This window comes from Emys orbicularis, chromosome 9 (assembly GCF_028017835.1).
Source record: "Emys orbicularis isolate rEmyOrb1 chromosome 9, rEmyOrb1.hap1, whole genome shotgun sequence".
Taxonomy (NCBI): Eukaryota; Metazoa; Chordata; order Testudines; family Emydidae; genus Emys; species Emys orbicularis.
Window position 1 is genome coordinate 205,617 of NC_088691.1, and position 25,672 is coordinate 231,288.

Consider the following 25,672-nt stretch of genomic DNA (forward strand, 5'->3'; position numbering starts at 1 on the left):
CTGCCATCATGGCCCCAAGTTCACCTACCCTTCTCACCAGGTCCTGGGCGAAAACTAGTCTGCCACTGAGTGGCAGATGGAAGGCCAAGATGGCCGCCAAATTGACCTTGATCGACGAAAGAGACCAGCCCTGGAGCTTGAGATGCAGAAGGTAGTCTAAAATCAGCTACAATGAGGCTCACTCAGGCTGGATGCCTTTATCCGAGGTCCAACAGGTGAACCGCTTCCATTTGGCCAGGTAGATTGCTCTGGTAGAGGGCTTTCTACTTCCCAACAGAATCTGCTGGACATCGGCCAAGCACTGGTGCTCCTGCTCATTCAACCACGCAGCAGCCAAGTCGTCAGGTGCCGCGCCACCAGATTTGGATGCAGAAGACTGCCATGGTTTTGGGACAGCAAGTCCAGCCTGAGCAGCAGCTGGAACAGAATTGCCACCGAAAAGTCCAGCAGCACGCTATACCAGTGCTGGCACAGGCAAGCCAGCGCTATGAGGATCACCTTCACTCTGTCCTGCTTGATCTTCATGAGGACCCTTGGGAACAACAGCATCAGAGGAAAGGCGTACATCAGAGCCCCCGACCATGGGAATAGAAAAGCGTTCGACAGGGATCCCCTATCCATGCCCCTTATTGAGCAAAAGACGTGGCATTTCCTGGTCTGCAAACAGGTCCACCTGGGGAGTTCCTCACTTGTAGAAGATGGAGCTGGCCACCTCCGGATGGAGGAACCGCTCATGGTGAGACAAGAAGGTCCTGCTGAGGCAATCTGCCAAAGCGTTCTTGGCCCGTGGAAGGTGAGTGGCAATAAGATGTATACTGTGCCACAGACAGAGGTCCCAGAGCCTGAGGGCTACATCCTCTCAGCTACATTCCAAATCTCAATGATTCTAGTATAACATCCAGTAATGGGAACAAATTAAACAAATCCCCGATATTAAAAACAAATTAGGGTTAGACACAGATTTTTTGCTTTAATTACGTTTATCATGGTCAATGCCTTGCAGCTAAGAGACCGCAGTGCCACCTCTTCCCCTGTCTCTTAACACTTAAGTTTCAAAAGCTTTTAAAATACCAACGCACCAAGTATGTCCCAATCAGGGTGGATAAAAATCAATGTTGTCGTTTTTTTTAATTTAAATAAAAAAATCTGATTTTTTTGATAAAATGCTTTTTGAGGAAAAAATCTATCTAAAGATAGTTTTAATTAAGATCATTATATCTCAAAGATATCTCATCATGGAATAGGGATTATAAATTCTAATTCTATAGTATGAGACAATATATTCATGTAATGTTTAAAAAAAGTTTTGTAAATGAGTTCCAATAGTTCATGGATTAGGGACCCAATTTTATGGGGTTCCAGGGGCTTCTGTATAGATTATTTAGGTTAATCTTTCTATCTACCCAATGGGACTCGGTATCTTCTAGACTGAGTACTATCAGAGATGCTTAGTATTGCAATTCTCAAACTATGGATTTGTGTCTCCAGAGATAACATGCCTGTTAACAGCAAAAATGTTTTTAAATAAATAAATTAAATTAATTAGTTAATATATAGATGTGAGAAATAACAGACCTCAACCCTATTGTCCCTCTGCAAATTTGTGTACACAGAGTCAATCCCTTACCTCTCTCTAAAAGTGCAAAGTTTCAGAAAGTTCAATGAATAGAAGATTGTTGGGGGCGGAATAGATCTGGACAAGGAGAAGAAGTCTGGCGATAAATGTGAGAAGGGAGGGACAGGCAGTAGAAAAGTGAAATTGTTTGAGCAGCATATTCCAGAAGTCTTGAGGTCTTTCTGAGTGTAGCCTTCATTGATTTGAGATCTTCCATACCATTCTCTCACTAGAAGGGAAAACCTATAATGGCAGCAGGATGTAAAAGAGACCCAGTTTGGGAATATTTTAATGAAGTTCCTCTACCTGTGGGTAAGAGAGGCATGCATGCAAAATGCAAACAGTGCAAAAAAGAAATGCAAGGCCCAGTTGCCCGAATGAAACAACGCCATGAGAAGTGTTCCTTCTCAGGAGGAAGCTGCGTTGAAGATGATGAAAGGAACGTGTCTGAACATGCAGGATCTTCAGGTTGGTAAACTTTTTTATTTTATACTTCTTTCTTAAGGACTGCCTGTCTTCCCTCTGGACTATTCTTGAATTCTCATATTTAAGCAAAAAATATAGTTGTTACTCTATGGTACTATCATTTTAGATGCAGTTGTGATAAAAAAATAAATAGCTGAAATAGGCAGATCTTCCTTTTACAATTTCACCTTTAAAGTAGTACTGAGTGTCAGTGAATGCAATGAGTAATACTAAATGAGCAGTATTGTAATAATAATTAAATAACTGCATTGACTTATTTTATTTAGGAGAATCCATCCTCAACATACAGGATTCTGAAGACTATCCACCTTCAAGATCACCATCATTTTCTATTGTTTCAGAGTTATCTGCCAATGATAGTGTTTCAGTCACATCATGTATGTCACATAGCCACACTATATCACCTGTAGTAAAAAGAAAAAAAATCTCCATCATCCAGAAACAACAGATAAGTTTGTGATAGGAACCAGCAGATTACAAAAAGTAATTGATGAAAAAATTGCCTGGTTTGTTTATGCAACAAACTCTCCTTTCCGTATGATTGAGGACTCACACTTCATTAACATGGTTCAGTCATTAAGACCAGGCTACAGTCCACCCAACAGAGCAGATGTCGCAGGCAAATTGCTGGATAAAGTGTATGAAAGAGAAATTGAGCAATGTGCAAAAGGTCTAGAGGGTGAAATTGTTAACCTGAGTCTTGATGGGTGGAGCAATGTCCACAATGATCCTGTTGTATGTGCTTGTGTGACAACAGAAGAAGGGCATGTATTCCTTACAGAAACAATTGATACATCAGGAAATGCACACACAGCAGAATACTTACAAGAAGTAAAAGTAAAAGCTATAACAAACTGTGGAAAAAAATTCAAATGTCTAGTACGCAGCTTGGTCACAGACAATGCTGCAATTGTATCCAAGATAAGAAGAAATTATTTAGAAGAGAGTCCCAAGCTAATAACATACGGTTGCAGTGCTCATTTGATGCACCTCCTAGCCAAAGACTTCAGTGTTCCAGAAATAAAGGCTAATGTTGTTGAAATTGCAAAATACTTCCGTAACAACCACTTTGCAGCAGCCGCTCTGAAAAAAGTGGGAGGAACCAAGCTAACTCTGCCACAAGACGTGCGACGGAACTCAGTAGTGGACTGTTTTGAACACTATATCAAGAACCAGGGCCGGCTCTGGCTTTTTTGCCGCCCCAGGCAAAAAAGCCTCCGCCTGCCCCCCCCCCCCCCCCGCGGGGGGGGGGGGGGGGCGGAGCCCGGGGGGGGGGCTCCGCTCTCCCACCGGGGGGAGGGCGGCCGGAGCCCCGGGGCGAGGGTGGCGAGCCCCGGCGGGGGCTCCGCTCTCCCCCCGGCGGCAGGGGGGAGGGCGCCGGAGGGGAGGGCGGCCGGAGCCCTGGGAGGAGGGCGGCGAGCCCCGGCGGGGGCTCGGCTCTCCCCCCGGCGGCCAGAGCGCCGGGGGCAGGGCGGCGAGCCCCGGCTGGGGCTTGGCTCTCCCCCCCCCGGCGGCCAGAGCGCAGGGCGGCGAGCCCCGGCAGGGGCTCGCCGCTCTCCCCCCGGCAGCCGGGGGGAGGGCGCGGGGGGGAGGGCAGCCAGAGCGCCGGGGGGGGGGGGAGGGCGGCGAGCCCGGCTGTGGCCCCACTCTCCCCGGCGGCCCGAGCGCCGCGCCGCCCCCCTCCAGGTGCCGCCCCAAGCACCAGCTTAGTTGCCTGGTGCCTGGAGCCGGCCCTGTCAAGAACTGGCCTAATCTGATGACAGTTTGTGAACAAAATCGTGAAAAAATAGATGGCACTGTCACAGCCAAAGTTCTCAACATTGGGCTTAAGAGAAATGTTGAACACATGCTGAGTACCCTGAAGCCTATTTCTGTAGCCTTGAACAAAATGCAGGGAAATAGCTGTTTTATTGCTTACACTGTTGAAATTTGGAAGGAACTGAGTGAGATTTTAAAAAGAGAAATATGCAATGTCAGAGTTAAATTACAAGCATTAAAAAAACCGAATGGGACAAGCACTATCTCCAGCTCATTTTCTTGCAATTATTCTCAATACTCGGCACCAGGGTCAAACCTTAACTGCTGAAGAAGAGTTGGTGGCTATGACATGGACATCCAACTATCATCCCTCCATAATGCCTACTATACTAAACTTCAGAGCTAAGGGTGAACCATTCAAGAAATACATGTTTGCTGATGATGTTTTAAAGGAAGTCATACCAGTGAACTGGTGGAAATCACTTAAGCACTTGGATTCAGAGACTGTTGAAGTGATAATCTGACTTAACAGCAGTAGGTTCTTCTACTGGTGTAGAAAGAATATTTTCTTCCTTTGGACTAATTCATTCCAAATTGAGAAATCGTTTGGGATCTGAAAAAGCAGGAAAGCTTGTTTTTCTTTTCCAGATTATGAACAAACAGGAAAATGAAGGTGAAGACAATGACTGAGTTAGCTGCAGAAGCCAATATTTTAAGTTTTTCATGTTGATCTGGCTGACATAGTCGATTTAATTTTTGTTTTTTAAAAAAAATATATTTCATGTAACTATTTTAGTTAAAAACAATTTTAACAAAAACAAACCTGATTTTAAAAAAACTTGAATGTTTAACTAAATTCAAAAATTCATATGCTTCTTTTGTTAAAATATTATATGTTTGCTGTTGAAGAAAAAAATCCAGAATACATAACGTTGTTGTTTTAGTTAAATAAAACAATTTAAATGTCTGTCTGGTGATGTTCTCCTCCTAATACAGCATGGCAAGAAAATACTCCAAATATTAATGATTAACCTGTTGAATTGGAGACAGTTCACCTCCCAATGACTTCATAAATATCTGCTTCAATTACCTTTGGTAAATGAAATAACCAAACAATCAATGTTCTGATATAGCTGTAAAACTATTCTGAAAAGTTTTCAAAATAAATCACTTTAAAAATGTATAGTGTGTACCTTCTAAAAATGAAACCTACCTCTATCTCTGAGTTGTAAAGAATATGTATTAAGGTTATAACAACCAAAAAGAATGCACTTTTATTTACAAATCCATGATTAAATCGAGTCTTCCTGACTAGTGATTTAAATAATAATTTCAATCATGATTTAAATCTAATCCACCCTGGTCCCAATGGCATTTATCCCTCTTCTCATTCCCCAACATCCCTATAAATCCACTTTTCTTGGAACCATCCAATACAGAGCTCTACACTACTTCCTTCTTGCCTCTTTGTGTTTCTGGCATTCTGTGTATGGTATTTGCTTGAATCAGACTGTCAAACTCTTAGGGCAGAGGCAAGAATTCAGTTTGTCTTTGTAAGACACAATGTGCACTGCCACACACAGTAAGAATTTCTCTCAGTGCCAGCAGGAAAATGAGGGGGTTGTGTGCAAGTTAGTATAGAAAGTTCAGTGCCAACCTGATAAATCCCGACTCCAAAGGGTTTACAACAGCAGTGGCCACTTTTGGCCCTCGAGATCAACTGTGTTAAGAAGAAAATTTGTATTTGTAAATTGAAAAGGTGTTTGCTGAACCAGGCCTTTAGGATTTTTAAACCAGTGCATTCAAATAACACCCATCACTACAGGGAGGAGGAAAGACGTGCCACCTCCTCAACTGCAGAGTACACGATTTGCATCAGAGCAGCTGCTGTCCCTTCCCAACTACTCAGCAGCTCCCCTGTAGGCCTCTTGCTGCATTGCAGTGGCAGGAGGAGAGTAACTAGCTGCTCCACTGCCTCTTTTCCTGCCAATCTGTGGAAGGCAAAGACACAAGTTTGGAGCAGAACTGGCTCTGCTGAGCCTGGAGAAATAGCTGAAGCACTACTGTGGCCCCTTGACCTTTTTTAAATAATATGTTGAGGTCTCAGGCTGAAGAGGCCGGACATCACTTGTTCACATTCAAACAAGCTAGAGTACATAAACAAAAGGTGGATGTGGCCTTTTGGGAAGAGGTTGGCTTTCAGCTGTTTCTTGAAGGTGGTAAGAGGATGGCAGACTAAAAAGGTGATCTTCTTGAGTGATTAATGAGCTACATGGAAGGCTCTGGATTACCTGTGCGTTTAAAGTCAGCACATAGCTTTAGCCGCTTTCGAATGCTGCTCTCGGAGTGTGAAGGAAATGCCTTTTTGATATCCTCCATGCGAATTCTCCGGGGCCGGTCTCTGCTCTTCCAGAACAAGCGATAAATGAAGACCTAGAAAGCAAGGCAAGAAAATTGCTGTATGCTTTGTGTGCTGAGCACTCATTGAAGATGGAATTTAGTATAGGCAGGGCTAATAGTGCTGTCTATACTTAAGAACGACCAACATTTCCCATCAGAAGAGCCACTTTCCGTTGCTTATAACTTTATCAAACTAATGATTTAGGCTTAAATTGTCCATGCCAGGTATCTGCCTAAAGCTGAATTTTTTTTGGAAAATATCAACCAAAACGGTTCAGCCATTTCCAAGAACAAGATTAGTGAAAAATATGTTTTGCCCAAGTTAAAAAAAATTCTTATGACCTATTAGAATCTCTACTCTCTATACTTTGGAACCAGGGACTTGAAATTTGACAGGAGGAGGTCACCCTGGTGTGAGGAATATGCCTTTTCTTGGTCCTGTGAATAAACATGCAAATTTGGGAGGGGGAGGAGAGTTATAAAACCCTTTGAAAAATCTCAATTCATGCATGCTCCATACAGACTTGCAAATTTGGCAGCTAAATTCTCCAAAGATTTGGGCTGCATTAAGTATGCTCCAGCATGGGGTGGCAGGGACTAAGCAGGACCTTCCCTGCACCTGCTCTTTCCAGCTTCTGTGGCACTTGCCACAGAAACTGAGAGCTCAGAGACCCTTCTGCTCTCAATATTCCCCCTGCTGTCACTTAGCAACCTGGCTGAAATGCAAAGACGACCCAGAAGGGGGTACAAAAGTAAGATTTGGATAAAGAGCCTGCACAGGGAAGGGAGAAAAAACTGGGAATGGCTGGACAAGGAGACTGGAACAAGGATCCTCAAAAGGGCAGGGAGAGAAAGGGGGAAGAGGAGAAAGACAAACTCTGACAGAAAGCCAAGAGGGGGAGACTCAAGGAGACAGGCTGGAGGGGAAAGAGCAAGAAGTGTCTCTGGGAACTCTCACCCTTCAGAACTAGGAATGGAACCAAGATTCCTGAGTTTCACCATTCCTCTGCTGTCAGCAAATATCTGTGAAACCTACTGGTAAAGTATGTGTCTCATCCGCCTCTAGTGGCTGGATCACATACAACCTCCTACTGCAATCAGTTACTTTATTAGCTCAAGTGGCAAAGGTCTGTTCTGTGGATCAAAAGGTTCCAACCCTGCTGATTACCCATGTCGGAATCAAAGGATTCCATATGATGGATTTTTTTCAGTTTGCTTTTTTAAAACCTAGAAAATTACACACATAAAAAATGTGTTAAAAGAACATTAAGATTGCAAAGTCAAATACTCAAAAGCTCAGAAGTGCCAGAATTAAGGCTGCCTGTTCTACCTTAATTTGGCCCCCTTGTGCATATGCATTATGATAGTCTTTAATTACATGATCACATACCATTATATCCATGGGTGACCAGATGAGATGAAGATAATATCGGGACACCGGGCGCGGGGGGGGTGGGGGGGAGGGGGTGGCGGCACTATGTGGTGCTGAAGGAGGCTGTCTATAGGATCACTACCTCATCTGTTGCAGAAGTTGGAAGGTGTGTAGTAAATGAGGCAGAGGAATCACAGGAAGAGAAAATATGTTTCCTGGTTAAGGCATTTGATCCTGTCCTAGAGAATTGGATTCTATCCCTGCCTCTGCCACAGAGTTTCTATAAGATGCGAGGCAAGCCATTTGAACCAAAACTTGTCATCAGTGGTCATTAATTGTGTGTTTCTCTTTTTTTTTTTGTGCCCAACTTGAAACATCTGGGGCCTGATTTGCAGAAGTGCTCTGCCCCTCAACTGGCACTGAAGTAGCCAAACCTGTGCTTTGAACATATAAAGGGATATATAATGTTAAGTTCTCTGAAAAATCAAGTCCTAATCATCTCAAATTGGGCACCCAAAATTGGTGGAAACTTTTTATTTTCTTCTTGGTGCCCCATCTATAAAATGGAAATAATACCACCCCATCACCTCACAGAGGTGTTGTGAAAATAAATTCATTAATGTTTATGAAGCATTTAGATACTATAATGATAAGCACCATAGAAAGGCCCAGGAGGAAATGAATAATTCTGTCTTCAGTGCAGAGCTTGATTAGTGTGAAGTAAATACGGCCTGGGGCCACACACTAAACAATGAGGCTAAAACAAACTACTGAATACCTGCTCATTCAATAAGCATTGTCCACCCTGTGCACTGAATAAGACAGGGATTGTGTGGGGGGAAAGTATGTAATCAATTAAAGACTGTTCTATAATCCATATGCACAAGGGGGCCAAATCCAGGTTGCATGGGCAACCTTAATTCTGGCATTTCTGAACTTTTGAGTGCTTGAGTGCAACCTTAACTGTCGTTTAACATACATTAGTTTTCAATTAACAGTATACATATCTGTGATTACAGGTCCAAATCCCTGATATACCAGGCCTCTGTACTCCTATCATGTTGAATAGCAGAAGTTGTTTCTGTGTTTCAGAGAGGAATTTTAGATTGGATAACAACAATAGCAAGCTAGATAATTTAACTACAAACTGCTGTGTTGTGATGAAGTAACATCTTTAGCTTTTCTTTTTATTAGTATACTGAGTAGTTCATAATAAATATGGATACTAGCAGATTGTGTCTGATATTGTGTTTAGTGTATAATTGTATTAGCTGGCAAAGAGACCGAAAAGCTGTTAGTTACATACAAAATTAAAAGCTATCTAAAATATTATGCAATACACTCCTGCAATTTAAGAAACTTTTGTTGCCAAGGGAAACTCGTAAGTATTAGAAGTATTTTGAATCATGTTGTCTATTTTAAATAGAAATGTAATCCATAAAAATATAACAAAGGTATCTGTTTTATACTAAAAGGGACATGGTCAACTTGTACACTGAGAGACTAATGTGAAATAAAAACCTAAAGTGAATCCAACCAAAATTTTATAAGGGTCAAGTGACAAAGAGGCCTAATTGATGGATTGGCAGTTTCACAGTCAAATTAAGATATGAAGTGATCCTACCAACTTTATCACTGAAGTGATCGGAACAACCAGGTACTGATAAGATACAGACAGCTGTTTTGTCTCGTTTCATTAACTGTTACAGCTTATTGTTGTTGAACCAGGCAAATAAGACAAAGTGAGTTACTAAAAGAGTACAGCATCGAAGAATCTGAAGAGACTTTATGTGAAGACTATCCTAATTTTATTATGAACTTCAAAATGGACATTTCTGCAAACAGATAAGAATGCTGAAGGAGAAAGTGCAACTCAAAAAAACAGAGTCATGCAAAACTGGCCAAAAGGTATATTGAAAGATGCTCATGGAAAGCCACTTGGAGAAGTGGGTTGTTCGCTAGAGCCTGAATTAACAGGTGTCCTAAACAATTATCACCCTAAATGCAGAACTGTTGGCAAAATATTTGTAAAGTGGTATAGCCTAACATATCTTATACAAACTGGGATGCATACGATATCATCAGTCTTAATGAATTAGTCTGAAATCAATAAGACAAAATTCCATCAAGACAAGTGTTATACTTTGGGGAAAAAAATCAAATGCACAAATACAAAATGGGGAATAACTGGGTAGGCAGTAGTACTGAAGAAAAGGATCTGGGGGCTACAGGGGTTCACAAATTGAATGAGTCAACAGTGTGATGCAGCAACAATTGCAAAAGAGGCAAATATCATTCTGGGACAGAACAGGAGTGTTGAATGCAAGACACAGGAAGTAACTGTTCTGCGCTACTCAGCACTGGTGAGGCCTCAGATGGAGTACTGTTGTCCAGGTTTGGGCACCGCTCTTCAAGAAATTTGCAAACAAACTGGAGAGAGTCCAGAGGAGAACAAAAATAATAAGTTTAGAAAACATGACCTATAAGGATAGATTGTAAGAAGAGAAGGTTAGTCACCCTGTGCTTTAACTGAGGTTCTTCGAGATGCATGTCCCTATGGGTGCTCCACTGTAGGTGCAGCAGCACCCCCTGCACCTGGGATTGAAGATCTTCATCAATAGTGCCCGTTGGACCGCACATGTGCAACTCCCCCATCTCACACCGTGAGTGGGACGGATATATAGTGCTGTGCGGTCCGACTGCCCCACAGTTCTTCTCTGCCGCAGAGCCTATGTTTCAGCTCCGAAGCAGAAGGGAGGAGTGGAGGTATTCCAATTAGGGACACTGCTTTCTACTCACCTACAGTGGAGCACCCATAGGGATATCACTCAAAGAAGAAGAGAGGGTTACTCACCCTGTGCAGTAACTGAAGTTCTTTGATATGTGTGTCCCTATGGGTGCTCCACTGTAGGTGACTAGAAAGCAGTGTCCCTAATTGGAAGGCTGGGGCTTTGGAGCGGTATTTATTGCAGATGATAGGACAGTGTGTCCTAGTAGAGTATCTTTGGGGCAGCCTGAGTAATGGCGTAGTGATAGCTAAAAATGTCCACTGATGCCCATGTGGCTGGTTTGCAAATGTCAGCAATCAGGACATCATTGAGAAAAGCAATCGAGGTGGACAGCGAGCGGGTGGAATGTGCTCTAGTTACAGGAAGTGGTTGTTGATTGTGTAGTTGGGTAGGACAGGTGTATACACAGTGAGATCCGCTTGGAAAGACATTGCTTAGAGATGGCCACGCCTTTTGATCTTTCGGTCATTGAAAGGAATAATCGCGGCCATTTTCTCAAAGTTTTAGTTCTGTTCAGGTAGAAGGCTAATGCTCATCTAACATCCAGAGTGTGCAACGTTGCCTCCTGTTGGTTGCTGTGTGGCTTTGGAAAGAAGCAGGGAAGGTGGATAGGTTGACTGAGATGGAAAGAGGATGGTACCCTGGGTAAAGATGTGGGATGTGGACATAGTGTACCTTATTCCTTATGAATAACTGTGTATGGGGGGTATGCCATAAGAGCTCCAATTTCACCAACCCGTTGAGCAGAGATGAGAACGACAAGGAATGCTGTTTTCATAGATAAATGAACGCATGAGCATGTTGCCACTGGTTTGAACGGAGGTCTAGTAAGAGAGCATAGGACAAGGCTGAGATCAGGTCCTATATTTGAGGGTAAAGATTTTGGAGGCCCTTCGAGAAATGTTTTGTGAGTGGGTGGGTGAAGACAGAATGGCTGTCTGTTTGATCATGAAAAGTCGTGATGGCTGCCAAATGCACACAAATGGAGCTTGTGGATAACCCTGATCGTTTAAGGTATAAAATATAGTCCAGGAAAAGTGGTAATGGAGTGCTTATTGCCTCGTCTTGATGGGAGGCACACCAGGACTGGAATCTAGTCCATTTGCGGAGGTAAGTGAGTCTAGTTGTGTCAAGTCTGCTGTTCAAGAGTACCTATTTAACTGCTTTCAAACCAGTTAGTTATTTCCAAATCCCGGAGCCATGCTTTCAGGTGGAGCAGCTGTGGATTGGGATGGAGAATGCAACCCACGTCCTGTAAAAGGAGTCGCGGGGTTGGACAGAGAGATATTGGAGGGCATAACATCATGCAAATGAGGTAAGTATACCAAAACTGTCATAAAGAACGAGGAGTTCTTGTGGCACCTTAGAGACTAACAAATTTATTTGAGCATAAGCTTTTGTGGGCTAAAATGCATTTTAGCCCACGAAAGCTTATGCTCAAATAAATTTGTTAGTCTCTAAGGTGCCACAAGGACTCCTCGTTCTTTTTGCTGATCCAGACTAACACGGCTACCACTCTCAAATCTGTCATGGACATGTTGGAGCTACGAGGATGACACAGGCTCAGTCCCCTTGTATCTTGTGAAGTACTCGGAACAGAAGGGGGAAGGGAGGAAAGGCATAGAGTAGTGGCACATCCCATGTGAGGAGAAATGCGTCTCCCAGTGATACGCATCCCAGTCCCGCTCTTGAGCAGAATTGAGGGCAGCAGGCATTCTCCAGTGTGTCAAAGATGTCTATGGTGGGGAATTCCCAGCAGTTGAAGATGTAATAAGGGCTCGCATATCTAGTTCCCACTCATGATCATGGAAGAATCTCCTGCTCAATGAGTCCACAGTGGTGTTCTGGTGTCCAGGGAGGTATGTAGCTGAGATGGTGATGCCATGTTGGATACACCAGTTCCATAATTTCAATGCCTCCAAGCATAGAGAGTGAGACCTCATTCTGTCCTGCCTGTTGATGTAGGACATGCAGGCGACATTGTCCATCGTGACTCTGATGATGCAATGTGCCATCAGTGGGAGAAAGTGTTGTCAGGTATTGCGGACCACTTGTAGCTCTAGGAGGTTGATGTACAGAATGAATTCGGTTAAGGATCATCTGCCCTGCACTGTATGAGAGTGAAGGCACACTCCCCAACCGATTAAGGAGGCATTGGTTGTTCGAATCATGGACAGCGCTGGTTGAAGGTAAGGAACCCTGACACAGATGTTCTGGGGCTGTCTCAACCAGAGTAGTTAGTCCTTGACCGTCATAGGCCTGGATAGGAGTTTGTGCAGGCTGTGTCTGAGTACGTAGCCATACCTGAAGACATCTCATGTGGAACTGTGCATACTTTACCACAAACGTGGCGGCTGCCATGTGTCCAGGCTCAGATTTGGGGGCAGGTTCTGACTGGATAGAAGATTGACTATAGTCAAAAATCTGTGAGCTGGGAGGAAGACTTTGGCTTGTATGGCATCCAATTGTGCCCTGATAAACTCCAGGTGTTGCACCGGTGTCAGAGTAGATTTCTCCAAGTTTATGCGAAGGCCAAGGCTCGAGAAAAGGTCCACTGTCATTCAGACAACGCAAAAGACATCAGTTTCAGATGGGGCCTTGAGGAGACAATCATCCAAGTATGGAAAGATGATGACACCCTCTTTGGGTAGTTATGCAACGACTACCTCAAGGGCTTTGGAGAACATGTGAGGGGTTGTCGACAGTCTGAAGGGTAGTACCTTGTACTGATAGTGATCGCTCCCCAAGAAGAACCGGAGAAACCATCTGTGCACAGGATGTATTGTGATACGAAAATACGCGTCTTCAAGGTCAAAGGCCAAGAACTATTCCAGTGCTGAGCTAATGGTAGAGAGGGGAACTCTCTTGAAGCACTGCAGTTGAACAAACTTGTTTAGGTTTTGAAGGTCCAGGACTGGTCTCCACCCACCGGATTTCTTTTGGACCAGAAAATAATGGAAGTAAAAACCCTTCCCTCTGTGCTTGGATGGGACAGGTTCTCTGGCTACCAATTGCAGAAGACTATTTATTTCTTCTCATAGGATGGGTTCATGAGAAGGGTCCCTGAAAAGGGACGGGGAGAGAGTGTGGCGGGGCGGGACAGATATCAGGGAAGAATAGTCCATCCCTTTCCTGATCTCTAAAACCCGCTTGTCCGAAGTAATCAGCCACCATGATTGAAAGAAGGGGACTAAGCAGTCGCCAAACTGGTGGGATGTCAGAGATCGCTGATGTGACTGGAACAAGGGGAGGCTTTTCAGGGCCTCAATCATACCTTCAAAATTATTGTTTGATTGATGGTGCGTGAGAGATATCCCCCTGAGGAGTCATATGCCTGCGTTTGGTAGGGGGCTTCTGTCGACGGCGTTGAGTTTCGTATTGCTGCTGGGGAGTGTATTGTGGGGGTTGGGATCATGGGGGACGTTGGTATTTCCCCAAGCGTCTCTTCAGCGCCAGATTGTAAATGCCGAGAGAGCGGAGAGTTGCTCGAGAATTCTTAAGCAAATAATTTGGGGCCCTCAAAGGGTAGGTTTTCAACGGTAGTTTGTACCTCCTTAGGAAGGTTGGAGAGGTGGAGCCATGACATACGTCTCATGACTACAGCAGTTGCAACGGAATGGACAATGGTATCCAGGGCTTTGGAGCTGTGCTCCGGCTCCACTCCAGCTCCAGGCAAAAACCTGCAGCTCCACTGCTCCGGAGCTGCTCCATGCTCCAGCTCCGGGCTCCGCTCCAAAGCCCTGATGGTATCCACAAAGTCCAAAGGGGCTTGTAAAGCTGTATGGGCCAAGAGGTATCCTTCAGATATGAGCGACTGGAGTTGTTCTTTTTTTGTCATCAGGAAGGTCTTGGCATAGTTCCTGTATTTTAGAACAATTGAGGTAATTGTACTTAGCCATGAGAGCCTCATAATTGGATATTCAGAATTGGAGTGTAGCAGACAAATAAGCCTTGCGTCCAAATAGATCTAATCGCTTCCAGTCTCTATCATGATTTGTGGGTCAAGGTTGGTATTGGTGTCCTTTTTCTTGCACAGCCTTGATGACGTGGGGTGAGAAAAAAAATTCCAAGCCTTTTGCAGGAACATAATATTTTTTGTCTGCCCACTTGCAGGTCAGTGGGATGGATGCTGGGGTCTGCCAGAGCACTTTGGCAGGATCGAGAAGGACCTCATTGACAGGGAGGGCTATTTTGGAGGAGGATGTGTGTAGGATGTCAAGCAGCTTATGTTGTTAATCTTTCACCTCCTCCAAAGGAATCTGGAGCAGGGAGAGTCTGCAATCCTGCAAAATAACTCCTGGAAATGTTTGAAGTCATCAGCTGCAGTAGGGGGTGGAGGCATGATAGCCTCATCAGGGGAAAAAGAGGAGAAGTAGAGTGTTGGTGGAATTTCGTCGTCCTGTTCTTTTTCCTCATCTGCTATAGTGTGATGCTTAGCCTCTGGGGGTCAAGAGAAGGCCTCTGGCTTTGCTCCATGGGAGGTTTCCCAAACTGTGCTCTTGTACATGGCCCAAGGATCCCAGTATGGCCAGTGTTGAGGGAGTGGCACGTGGGGTTGCATCCATGGCAGTCCATACCAGGGCCCTGGTCCAGTTGTGGATTGTGGGTAGTGAGGATGAGTAGAGGAAGTCTTCTGAGCCTATCTCAAGTATCAGGGTGGGATGGAGTACTTCTCCTCTTCCTCCTCCGCGTTGCTGGGGAAGGGTGGTACTGTCCTTGGAGGAGAAAGGGAAGAATGGTGTGGGTCCGGAGAGAAGGATGGAAGTGGAGAGAGGTCAAGTCTGAGTAGTGGTGACTCAAGCACATCAGAGACAAGTAGTTCCTTAGGGGAGCTAAACTCTTGGGGAGGAGGGGGGAGCATCATCGGCACTGGTGTGTGTATCGGTGCCAAGGGAGAGGTGCATTCTCCTGAGCAGCCAGCAAATGAAGTGGAGGATTTGCTCAGTGCTGTAATGGACATTGGCGCTGGTAGGACTGTCAGTGCCGGCAGTTTTGTAGGTGCCGTAATACCCAAAGTTGGTCTGGTCAGGACAGCTGGCACTCTTCTTGAAGGTCTTGTATCTCGGTCTGAGGAGACCAAGAGACAGTGCCGAGGGTTGCATAAACGCCCAATTATGGTCTTTAGACCTTTGTTTAGCTTCAGTACTGGAGGTATTTGGATGGGCCCTGGAACTATGTCCTCTCTCCGAGGATGTCAAGGCAACTCACCTCACAGGGGATGGCGTTTTGGTGGGCAGCGTCTCAGAAGGTGATGAAGGAGCCAGTTTCTTCTCATCAGAATGTGAAACACAAGATTTTCTTTTAGAAAGGCGTGGCGAATGAGGGTTGGTGGATGATTTAGAGGAGCATAAGAGCCGCGCGGGAGACATGTTTGGGCCAGGGTCCGATACTGGATGCAGTAATTTCTCCATGAGAAGATGTAGCAGCTGAATGTCTCGGTCTTTTCTAGCCCTGGCAGTGAGGTCATGGCAGTGAGCACGCTTTTGGAGGACGTGTCCCTTTCTGAGGCTGAAAACACACTGTGGGTGACTGACTGTTACCACAAGGCAATCCGGCAGGAAACGCACCTCTTAAACCGAGGAGATCCAGACATAAAGGTGAGGGGAAATGCTTCCCAGTTGGGAAGGGCGAGAAGCAGGAAAATTAAAACCTAAGGTATGAACTGGGAAGGGTAAGGAGGCTTAAAAGCAATGTTTTTTTTTAATAGGGAGAGGATGAAAAGGGAGGATGTAACTATTAAACTACATTAAAAGGTAACAGGAAAGGCATGATCTAACAGGACAAAAGGAGAAGCAGGCTCTGCTGCAGATTTCGTCCTAGACCAAAGGCGGCAGACAAGGAACTGAGGGGCAGTCGGACTGCACTATATATACACAACCCACTCACAGCACAAGACGGGGAGGTGCACATGTGCGGTCCAACGGGCACTGCTGATGAAGATCTCCGATCCCAGGAGCATAGGGGCGCTGCTGCACGTACAGTGGAGCACCCACAGGGACATCACTCGAAGAAGAAATGGGCATGTTCAATCCAGAGAAGAGAAGGCTGGGAGGAATATGGTAAGAGTTCAAATATGTAAAGTGTTGTTACAAAGAGGACAGTGATCAATTGTTCTTCATATCCACTGAAGGTAGGACAAGAAGTAATTGGCTTAGGTTGCAGAAAGGGCATTTAGCTTTGAATTAGGAAAAACTTTCTAACTATAAAGGATAGTTTAGTACGGAAACAGGTTACCTAGACCGGTTGTGGAATCCCTGTGTCATTGGAGGAGACTGAGTACAGGTTAGACAAACACATGTCAGAGACAGACTAGTTGACCTCTACAGCCCCTTCCAACCCTACATTTATATGATTCTATAAGATGTTTGCAAATGAAGATTTGTGGGGTCACAAGCTGTCATGAATATAGGGGGAAGGGTAGCAACCTTTATGTATGCCAGCCATTCAGTAGCATAAAATCCCTCCTTGGCAGCTGTACTTGATTGCCTTACCCATAATGGGTTAAGCAGTTCAAATAACCTAGTTGGCACCTGACCAGAAGGACCAATGAGGAAAGAAGATACTTTCAGATCTGGTGGGGGGGGGTTGTGTTTTGTTGTTCCCTCTCCGGACGGAGGGAGAAGCCAAACAGGTACAATATCTCCTGAAAAATATACCTGGAATAATCCATCTAAAACCACAGAAACTGTGAGTAGGGCAAGGAAATGCATTAGGTTATCTCTTGTTTTGGCTTGTGAATTTCCCTATACCACAGAGGCAGTTTCATTCCTGTTTTGTAACTGTGAAGCTGAGCCCAGAGGGGAATCCTCTGTGTTTTAAATCTTTTTATAGCCCTGTAAAGTTACCTTCCATCCTGATGTTGCAGGTGTGATTCTTTTACTTTTTTCTTTATAATAAAAGTTCTTCTTTTAAGAACCTGATTGATTTCAGTGTCCTAAAGACAAAGGGTCTGGTTGAGCTCACGTTGCTAAGGCAACTGGTTGGTATTTTAGTCTCAAGCCTCCCCAGAAAAGGGGGTGAAGGGGCTTGGGGGGTTATACTGGGATGGATAGGGATTCCAAGTGACCCTTCCCTGAATTTTTGTGTAAATCACGTGGTGGTAGCAGCAATACCAGTCCAAGGACAAGGGGGGGAATTTGTGCCTTGGAGAAGTTTTAACCTAAAGCAGGTAGAATATAAGATTAGGGGGTCTTTCATGCAGGTCCCCACATCTATACCCCAAAGTTCGGGGGGGGGGGGGGGAGAACCTGGACACAAGCAATGATGAACAATTGCAAAACAAAAACTGCAAAGGAGATACTTAGTTTTCTCACTGGATGAAAAGGGATAACTTGTGCTATGGTTAGACTATTTCAAGTCATTATCCAGAAACATGACCACATTCTGTCTGGCCCCCATGAGTTTTGCCAAATGACATCCAGGCCACACCACCAATCAAAATGGGCCTGTTTTGTTCAGCATTTTGCTCCCTGAAGATAAAACATCCTGACAAGAGACAGAAAAGGAACACCGCTAGCACCAAAGAGCACCCATCTGGTAACATGTGAAGTCATGCCATAAGACAAGCAGTCTATTCACTTTGTTTCTTTTAAGTCTCTTTAGGGAGACTTGCAAAATCCAGAAAGAACAAGAATACAACTATTAAATGGCATTTTGAATTAAAATTACCCAAATAAACTTATCTGTCTCAAAAAAACAGTCACTGAAACCATGAAGCTGAGCTGGAAAACCCCCTTCATACCAATTCTAACAGGTAAATGGCAAAAAGATTTGAATGTGTGTATTTTTTTTACCCAAGCAACAACTGGGTTACACATTAAGCTTAATGATTCTCCAACACTATGTACCTGAGCTGATGTCTTTAAATGACAAACTTTACACTAACAAGTTCAACTTTAGTTGCCTAGAAATAACGTTAAATGAATAAGTATTTGAGAGTTTTGAGGCTGGAACAACTCACTGCAAATAGAGTTAGTGTTAAGAAGAAACTATTCACCCTCCAGCAAAAGACAGCTGAGAAAAAAAACTGAATGTTTCAAAGAGATTAACCTAGAAAAGTCAGGCTTCTGTGGCCAAGAGAATTTGATAGTTTCTTAGACAAAAAGAGGAAAAAACTTTGACTAGATTTGTAAGTAAAGACTACTGCTAAAATTCCACAGACACTAGAATTAGTTTTAAATTGTTACCTGCAAGTTTTATTTGGGGCTTAATGTGTGCTAATTGTGTGTGTAAGTGGGAAAACTTGACTATGAGTGTCTCCTGGGTAAGATAATTTTGAATTAAATTACCATTTTTAGTAATTAAGTGTGTTTAAATTTAAAAAAACATTTAACTTTACAGTTGTTGGGTTGAACAGTTACCGACAGTTCCATAATTTAACTGGAAAAAATAAGCTTATTTGTCAAATCAATAAAGCTATGTATTTAAGAATTCACAGTTCTGTCTTGGTACCAAAATCCCTTGTCCAAAGTAGCACAGAACTAGAGTTAGTTCATCTACGTAATAAGGTTATGATTAGATTTGGATTCATTGGTTTGATTTATTACTTTTTAGTAATCCCCTGTTAAATTCATTCCCATGTAAATTCATTCTTCTAAATTATGTGAACACTATCAAATAACCATATTGATTTTGCTTTCTGTAACTTCTTATTTAGTTTCAAATTCTATTTTGGCTATTAAAAAACTTGAAAATTTATAATAAGTCTGCAGTCTGTACTTCATCTAAAATACAAAGAACCATGAGAAACTTGTATAGGTAATTGGTAAATTAAAATTACTTAACCAAAGTGTGTTTTATACCATATTGTTCTTACCTTTGAAACAAAGACAAGGCCCTAGCAGGGGCAATAGGCACCTCAGCTCAGGACAGACCTTACAGGCCTGGAGCTACCTCATATACTCTCTCCGGGTTCTCTTAGTGGAATCGTCCCCATACTGGGCCTATCACATACCTGTAGAAAGTCTCTGATGTGGGTATTGGCCCGTTTGGAGTTGGGACCAGGAACTTCAAAGAGGGGGCACTCCTGTCCAACGACAAAGATATCGACCAGCTCCCGAATGTAACAGCCTTGTCGTGTCCGGATAATTAGGAAATCCGTTTCTGGCATCTTGTGCAGATAAATGGGAGCCCGGAAGAGATTGTTTTCAAATGCCTGACAAGAGAAACAAACAAAAATTTTAAAGATAGACACTGATCATTGGAGACTTTGCAACACCAACAAGAGCTCTGAAAGAGACCCAGCACAATACGGTCATCATGACACCATCAATATTCATTCACATCACAACATGCACTTTTACAGAGGCGGACACATTTCTTGCCCCAGAGACTAATTAACTGAAGTGAGACAAGACATGGGACAATAATTAAGGTAAGGGAAGGTGTGGAAAACAAAGCATGAAGGATGCCTCAAACTGTGCTTTAAGGTAGGATTTGAAAGAGGACAGAAAGCGTACTTGGCAAACAGAAGCGAGAGTATTCCACCAAGACAATATAAATAGAGGTGCAAAGCTGGGAAGTGGGGGAAGGGAGCAGTTAGTAAGAGGGGACAGAACACTATGCTTAGATAGAGAAGCAGAGTCTTGAAGGTGAGGCACTTGAATGCAGTAGCAGAGCAACAGGAGAGGGAGGCAACTTTAGCAGAGGCATCCTTACGAAACACAGACAGCATTTTACAGCTACCAAGAAAAGTCCAGGGCAGACTGAAGAGATAGGGAGGCCAGAGAGGAGAAGGTTTAAGTAATCAAGTGTAGACCAAGGCTTGGACAAGGGTTTTAGCAACAGGGTAGTGATGAAAGGACAGATTTTGGTGATACAAAAAGGAAAAATAGCACTTTAAAAAGCTAGATATGAAGGGAGAAGCAAAGAGAAGAGTCAGATGACAAGACAAAGGTTCAGACCGGAGACACTGAAAGGAAAGTACTATCCGCTCCTTCCTATTCATCTTTAGATCACCTCCCCACCAAACCATCTCTTTCGCTCATAACACCTAGCCTCATAACCATCTGTCAGATTCTCCCATGCCACTCCCATGGATGGAACAGGACCCGCCCTGAGTTGATCGTAAGGCCACTATCCTGTCTACATCTCAACCCCTCTTCAAAGTCTGTTTTGTCCATAAAGCCTACAAGAAACCACTGACTAAATAATCTCCTTAGTAAGATATGCATATTGGGGGAGGGGAGGGAGAGAGACACCTGACACTGGGATTGGGGGCGGAGTGTAGAAAGACCAGGAGAAGAAGATGGGAGGAATGTAAGTCGAACCCAACAAACCCTTAACTATTAAGTCATACCCCTGCCATCACTGCTCATGTGCTGGATCACTATCCCCAACCATTCATCTGTCTTTGCTTTTTCAGATTATACACTCTACCATCATGGCTGCCACCACCAGCATCTCCTGTGACCCCAGGATGACAGTGATCCTGAAAAGCATCCTAACCAGACATGGCCAATGAGAGGGAGGGAATCAATGACATCACCATCTCCACCAGATTAGGCTAAGTCCTGAACAGCACCTAGGAGAGACTTGATTCCAGGTGTCATCACCTCCCTCATGTGTCCTTTCAGACTCAATTTTATTTTCTCTATTTCACCTTCTATTTAATCAGAGCCTGGCTTAGCCAGCTGGGACTGCGTCTTGTGCAACACTGTTATAAGTTGTAAGTCTGTGACCAGTGAGGCAGTTAAATAGCCTAATGCTGGTACAAGTTTGCAAGATCTCAAAGTGCCTAACAAGACCTTGTGCTGTGGCCATGTTTTTCCAGCAGCAAGGCTTCAGACTGAAGTTAGCACCGAAGACAAAAGCTATATTTTCTATAATTTTCTCTCTCCTCTTGTGTGTGTGTTGTCCTACAGAAAGCAAAATCGAACTCTAACAATGGCAGCAACAACAGTTCCAAACCAAGTCAACTAATTTCTTTTTTCCCCCAAAAAGGATAGTTATTACCATCTTTAATCTGCTAAACAAGAGGTTTTACTTTTAAAAACTCTCTACAGCTAAAAGGAAAGGAAAGAAAACATATTGGTAAAATAAAAGCCTTACTTAATGCTTTATATTTTAAAATGCTTTTACTGTTTTTTCTTTTTTTTCTACATCTTCAATACAAGGTTATGCTTCCACAACACTCATCAAGCTAAGGTCTCTGTACTCAAAAACCCAAAGCACATTTTACTGTTTAGTGTTGTAAAATAACAGGCTCAGGTTAACACTTTTAACTCTCTGGGCCCATCTATTCCATCAAAATTAATGAAGCTCCTCTCACCTGCAGTAACTGGCCAGGGTGCAGCGATCCCAGGAATGGAGATGTGTGACAGTAAACAGTCTCTCCGTATTTACAATCTGGTGCTCCAGGATCCTTGCCAGGTTTCTGTAAGAGGCAATGCCACTCCAGTTAGCACTCAGCAGCAGGAACTGCTACCAGACAGCAAACCCGGCACGTTATTGGGCGAAAGCACAGTCCACACCAACTACTAAGCTTAACTAGTTTAAAGCTTTAATAAGACACTTTTAGGAAAATCTATTACCACCTTATTAAGCATAAAGCACAAGTGACTTGGATAGAGCAGGATAGTGTAAGGATTGCCCAGTCTTGGGGTGCAGGTAGCATGTTTTTCTTATTACATTTATGCTGATCCAATCTGGTGTGGGTCCTCCACCTCCCTTTGTTAAACACACATTCTTTATACCTTGTTTTGTAACATTATGCAGGTGCAAATTATCAATACTACCTTATTTATGAACATTTTATTTTTTTTAAATTAACTATTTTTGTGTGTGTTTTGCTGGGCTATCTTGATTATCACTTCAAAAGCTTTTCTCTTACTTAATTGGCCTCTCAGAGTTGGTAAGACAACTCCGACCTTTTCATGCTCTCTGTATGTGTATATATATCTCCTCAATATATTCCATTCTATGCATCCGAAGAAGAGGGCTGTAGCCTACGAAAGCTTATGCTCAAATAAATTTGTTAGTCTCTAAGGTGCCACAAGTACTCCTGTTCAATTTGTTTAGGTGGTCTTGATTAGGCCTGTACACTGAGGCTAGCCAAGCCTGAAGGGGATGGAGTCGCAGACTGGTATGCTGTACTACATATGTACAAGTGGCCATATGGCTGAGAAGCTTCAGGCAATTTCATGCCATAGTGGTGGGTATCATCACCTGAGGTTCTCTATGATGGCACCCATGGTGAGAAAGCGAGTTTCCAGAAGGAATGCCCTGGCTTGACCGGAGTCCAGGAGAGCTCCGATGAACTCTGTTCTCTGAGTCGGGGTTAGGGTCAACTTTGCTACATTCAGTGTGAGGCCAAGCCTGTGGAATATCATCTGAACTAGGCTCACGTGAACCTCCACTTGGGCTCTGGAGCAGCCTTTGATTAGCCAGTCGTCGAGGTACAGGAATACTTGCACCTGCCGTTTCCACAGGAAGGCTGCCACGACTGACATGCACTTGGTGAACACCCAAGGGGCTGAAAGGAAGAACCGTAAACTGATAGTGGGTGTTGTTGAGCACAAAGCAGAGGAACTGTCTGTGGGACAGGAATATGGACATGTGAAAATACATGTCCTTCAAGTCGAGGGCAGTATACCAGTCCCCCAGATCCAGGAAGGGGATAATAGAAGCCAGGGAGACCATGCGGAACTTTATCTTCTTCATGAATTTGTTGAGGTTTCGCAGGTCTAGAATAGGTCTGAGCCCACCCTTGGTCTTCGGGATTAGGAGATACCCAGCATAGAACCCCCACCCCTGAATTCTAAAGGGACCTCCTATACTGCCCCGAGTTGTAGGAGCATTTGCACCTCCTGTATGAGAAGTTGCTCGTGAGAAGGGTCTCTGAAGAGGGATGGCGAAGGAGGGTGGGAAGGGTGAGAATATCCCAATTCTACCGTGCTCAAAACCCATTGCTCTGAGGTGATTTGTGCCCAGGCATGGTAGAAATGGGATAGACGATTTACGAAGGGAGGGAAAGGATCCAGGATCTGAACTGGTGCGTCACCCCCGGGCGCACCTTCAAAATTTTGCTTTGGAGGCTGGGGGCTGCTTTGCTGAGCACTGGGCCCTGGTTAGAGGAGGACTGAGAAGGTCTCCGTCTGTTACACCTGTCCCGCTTCCTGCTATAACCCTGTCTAGGAGGAGCTGCATAGAATTGAAGAGCAGGCTGCAGTTTAAAATGCTTTCTTTAGGGGGCTGGTGTATTAAGCCCCAAGGACTTCAGAGGTGCCCTTGAGTCTTTTAGGCTGTGGAGCTTAGTGTCGGTTTGCTCCAAAAACAGCCCTACACAGTCAAAAGGCAAATCCTGAATGGTCTGCCAGACCTCATGCGGGAGCCCTGACACTGAAGCCATGAGCTTCTTCTCATGGCCATGGCTGTTGCCATGGTATAGGTTGCCAAGTCTGCCGAATCTAAGGAAGCCTGCAAGGAGGTCCTCAAGATGACCCTGTCTTCGTCGAGGACCGCAGCAAACTCCCAGCGGAAGTAGTCCTTTAAATTTAGACATGTTCCAAGAATTAAAACTATAGTGGCTAAGAACTGCCTGCTGATTGGCAATGCGAAGCTGGAGCCCCCTGGTAGAATATACCTTCCTACCAAAGAGGTCCAGCTTCACCGCCTCCTTGGATTTAGGTGTCAGTTCCAGTTGTCCCTGCCTTTCCTTTTGATTGGCAGCCTCCACCACCAGAGTGCCCGGCTGAGGGTGAGTGAACAGGTACTCATACCCTTCGGAATGCACAAAATACTTCCTCTTCACCCCTTTTGCCGTGGGGGGAAAGAGAAGCGGGCGTTTGCCACAACGCTTTAGTAGTGTTGTGGGTGGTCTTAATGAGGGGCAAAGCCACCCTCGAGGGACCTTCAGGCACCAAAATGTCGACCATGGGGTCGGTCTCCTCTGACACCTCCTCCATCTGCATGGCCAAATTTTGAGCCACCTGTCTGATCAACTCCCGGTGGGCTCTGTTGTCTATGGCTAGCAGTGTGGTAGATGTGCCCGTCACTGCTTCATCAGGGGAAGATGAGGAAGATGCCCACAGGGGCACCAGGTCTTCCTGCCCCTCTGGCTCGCAGGCATCCCCCATGCCGAAATGCCCTGAGTGGTGCCGGGAGCAGTGCTGGTCTCCGGGCCCAGGCCCATCTCAGTACCAGCCCCGATGTTGGGTCCTGCTGCGGTCTCAGTGCCGGCCTGCGTGCCCATCTCTTGTCCACAGGGAGGTTCCCGGGCTACAGATGTTGATGATGGAGGGGACCGTGCCTCCGAAGCCACAGACAAGGATCTGGACCCCAGCTCTTGGGCTTGGTGGTAGGCCCATGGGATCCAGAAGGGCCATTGAGCTGGTGCCTGCCACTGCAGTGGCCATGACATCATAGGCAATGGGTGCCCTTCCTGTTGTCTGGAGCAGTGCCAGCTTCGCCTAGAGGCATTCGACTCTGCCTCCAAGTCCGATAAGGACTCCGACCCTGGCAACCATGGCGATGCAGAGCGAGACAGTGCCAGGGAGCAGTGCCACATCATCGCCGGCTTGCCCATAGAGGGCATGGTGCCTTTTTACGGCGACGGTGCCCATGCGGGGGACTGCACCATTATTACTATGAGGTCCCCAGCTACCTCAAAGGTGTCCAGCGTGGAGGTACAATCTAAGTCCTCCTCCCAAGACTCCCGCACCAGGGAGTCCACTAGACCCAGACCCGACGAACCTCCCTATGAGGCCAGAGTCAACTGTGCCAGCTGAGTCGGAGCCAGAGCAGGATGTCCCGGCGTGGGACACACCCCGCTGGTGCCTCCTCGTTCCACTGCTATACTGGGAGAGCAACCTCTGTCTGTCTTTTCTTTTGTGCAGCACCAGAAAATGGGAACGGTGCCGGGCACGCACACTGGAGGAGGTCTTCGGCGCCGGGGAGTGGTGGTGCCGAGGGTCCCTGGAGCCCGAGTCTTTTCTTGGCGCCACAGCCTCTCTTACCCAGGCCGGCGTGCTCCGCAATGAAGTGCTGGGCATGGGGTGGGATGCCGCCTGTGCAGGCTGGGGACAAAGAGCTGACTCCATGAGGAATAGTTTCAGCCTAAAGTCCCTCTCCTTCTTAGTCCTTGGGCGGAAGCATCCACACATTTTGCAGTTCTCAGTCTGATGGGCTTCCCCCAAAAACACTTTTAAACAGGAGTTGTGTGGGTCTCCCTTTGGTATAGGCTTCAGACAAGACCCGCACAGCTTAAACCCTTGAGATTGAGACATGCCCCAGTCCCCAGGAGGGGAAAGGTGG

The 25,672-nt window shown here is 45.0% G+C and overlaps 1 protein-coding gene across 3 annotated transcripts in view; it reads right to left on the reverse strand.

Annotated features, from left to right (window-relative positions):
* The window catches only part of TAF1 (TATA-box binding protein associated factor 1), a 113,808-nt gene that overhangs the window by 57,421 nt on the left and 30,715 nt on the right, over nt 1–25,672 (reverse strand). For all 3 annotated transcript variants that reach the window (XM_065410457.1, XM_065410455.1, XM_065410456.1), the window contains exons 14-16: nt 21,690–21,794; nt 19,374–19,574; nt 6,151–6,292 (exon numbers count right to left, since the gene is read on the reverse strand). In XM_065410457.1, coding sequence (XP_065266529.1) covers nt 6,151–6,292; nt 19,374–19,574; nt 21,690–21,794 — 448 coding nt within the window. The remainder of the gene's footprint in view (nt 1–6,150; nt 6,293–19,373; nt 19,575–21,689; nt 21,795–25,672) is intronic.